At 52.3% G+C, this 2,002-nt stretch overlaps 1 protein-coding gene across 1 annotated transcript; it reads left to right on the top strand.

Annotated features, from left to right (window-relative positions):
• Positions 1-309: 309 nt before the first annotated feature.
• On the top strand, positions 310-1,732 carry LOC119570700 (protein piccolo-like). The gene is made up of 4 exons (XM_037918338.1): positions 310-345; positions 580-787; positions 1,150-1,242; positions 1,356-1,732. Exons 1-4 carry the CDS (start codon positions 310-312, stop codon positions 1,730-1,732), a joined length of 714 nt encoding a protein of 237 aa, XP_037774266.1.
• The last annotated feature ends 270 nt before the right edge of the window (positions 1,733-2,002 follow it).

The following is a 2,002-nucleotide window of genomic DNA, read 5'->3' as shown; positions in this document are numbered from 1 at the left end:
CGGGGAACTGGGGAGTTTGATTTTTGGGGTGATAATCATCCCCTGATCTCTGTAAACCCCGGATCGACAGCTGGATTTTACGTTGTAATCCAATGTCCGCCATTGGGTGGGCATTTTCGAACCCTTTAAGTTTAGTGCCTTTGAATTGGGGGAAATGCAGGGGGTCCGACTTCCCAGTCTCCGGCCGGGATGTTTCGTCCGCCCTTTCGGTTTTGGGTTTGCTCGTGGGGCACAACAATTTTGACATCGTGCCTCGGGTAACAAAAAAAAACCCCATGCACGGGATGATCTGTCAGCCTGCTCCCACAGATGGACTCTCGTGCTGGCCTCTCCAGACCGCACCAAGTAGGGGGCCTCTGATTTCCCCCCTCAGACACCCCCTGACTTGCTTGTGGGGGCTACTCCCCCCCATGACAACCCGAAACCGAAGGGCGGGCCGAAACGTCCGGGGCCCGGGAGACAGACTTGAGGGGGGAGTCGGATCCCCAAAAAAGTCCGATATGCAAAGCTTAGCCTGCCTGGGCTAGCCCATGAGGGGACCCCGGCCTGGTCGACAAATCGACTCGTACATTTTGTCAGCTGGTGCGGGACTCAGCGAACGGGTCCTTACCCCCCATGGTGCCCAGCCAAAGCAGTAACCCTCCAGGGGACAGTTGCAACTTCTCGCGACCGCCGCCCCCTCGGATGAAGGCCAACACGTTCCCATGTACTCCCCGGGGGCTAGGCGTTTCCCCAAATTTTAAAGTGCCAGCCAACCCCCAAAGGGTTTTCGAAATGCCCACCAACTGTCGGGCAATAGAGATGCAACGAAAAAAACTGGTTGTCGATTCGGTTTCCCCGAGATGGCAGGCATTATCCCAAGATCAAACTACCCTGAGTTTCCGCAGGGAAGAAGGGGGGCTACAAAGGGGGGGAAATGAAAGTCTCTCACCACTGAATCCCAAGGAAAAGAATTCAGAGGGGTTTTTTGGCTTTAAATTCATTGAGTGGAATGATCACATCAACCCACGGTCATGGAGGCTTCCGAATGTCGAAAGGGAAGACTCCAACCCGGCAAGTCCTGGTACCCGAAAAGGGGCCCTAACCCTACCCTTTATTGGGTAACTGGGGGACCCACAACCTCAAACATATGTGCCCCGATCCCTTCAGTGTTTCAAGTGCCAAAAAAATCGTCACCCCAGGGTAGTGCACATCCAACCCCCACCCCTAAAAGGAAGGAAGCTGTCCCCAGCCGACACCCGGGTATCCCAACAAAAAAGGAGTTTTTACAATGAAAAAAATGCAGAAGAATCACAGGAATAAAAAGGTTCAAAGAGCACTACAAAACCCTTTCCCCAAAAGATAAAATTCTTTAGAGGAAATAGACTCTCTAGTTGATGCTGTATCACAGCAACGTACCCCCGGGAGATTTTGTAAGAAACGAGAAGGCAGTCATGGTCGCCATGACGGCAAAGAAACCCGACTCCGCAGTCCTAAAGGGGAAAGGAAGCTGGAGAGAGCCAAACCACCCCATCCTCACCCAAGGGGCGGGGCTCCTCCCTACTCCAACCAGGTCATGCCCCTTTCAGGTAAAGCCCAAACCCGGCTGAAACTGTTGCAGCCAACCAGAACCGGACCTTGCCCCGGCAAAGGCCCCGCAAAGAAAAACACCAGAAAAAGCCCGAGTGAAAAACCCCAAACAAACCCAAAGCCAGAGTCCAATGGTCTCCACCCCCCAAATAACCAGGGATAGCCTAACAACAAAAAAAAGAAAACCTCAAGCAGCAAAGGGTTCGCAATGGAGTTGTCAGACTCCGACACCCGTCAAACCAAATACAAAATCAAAGGTTCTCCACAAGGAATGCCTCCTCCACGCAATTGTGCGACAAATGCATTTATATTGTCATGCTCCCGGGACTTTAACATTTGGGACCTGTTCATTTCAGGGTATCATGTTTTCATTTGCCAGACTTTGCGGGCAAGAAGGCTTGATCCCCTTGCAGAGCAAAAAATCCCCTGCTCG

This window comes from Penaeus monodon, unplaced genomic scaffold (assembly GCF_015228065.2).
Source record: "Penaeus monodon isolate SGIC_2016 unplaced genomic scaffold, NSTDA_Pmon_1 PmonScaffold_3614, whole genome shotgun sequence".
NCBI lineage: Eukaryota > Metazoa > Arthropoda > Malacostraca > Decapoda > Penaeidae > Penaeus > Penaeus monodon.
Note: the sequence above shows the minus strand (reverse complement) of the source record. Positions and strands in the feature narration are given on the sequence as shown.

What these genes read in the sequence shown, in the direction of transcription:
- LOC119570700 (XM_037918338.1), top strand. Translation starts at nt 310, where the DNA reads ATGGACTCTCGTGCTGGCCTCTCCAGACCGCACCAA. An exon ending in TTTCGAAATGCCCACCAACT is followed by an intron (nt 788 to 1,149) that starts GTCGGGCAATAG and finishes CGATCCCTTCAG; the next exon opens with TGTTTCAAGTGCCAAAAAAA. An exon ending in TGTCCCCAGCCGACACCCGG is followed by an intron (nt 1,243 to 1,355) that starts GTATCCCAACAA and finishes AAAATTCTTTAG; the next exon opens with AGGAAATAGACTCTCTAGTT.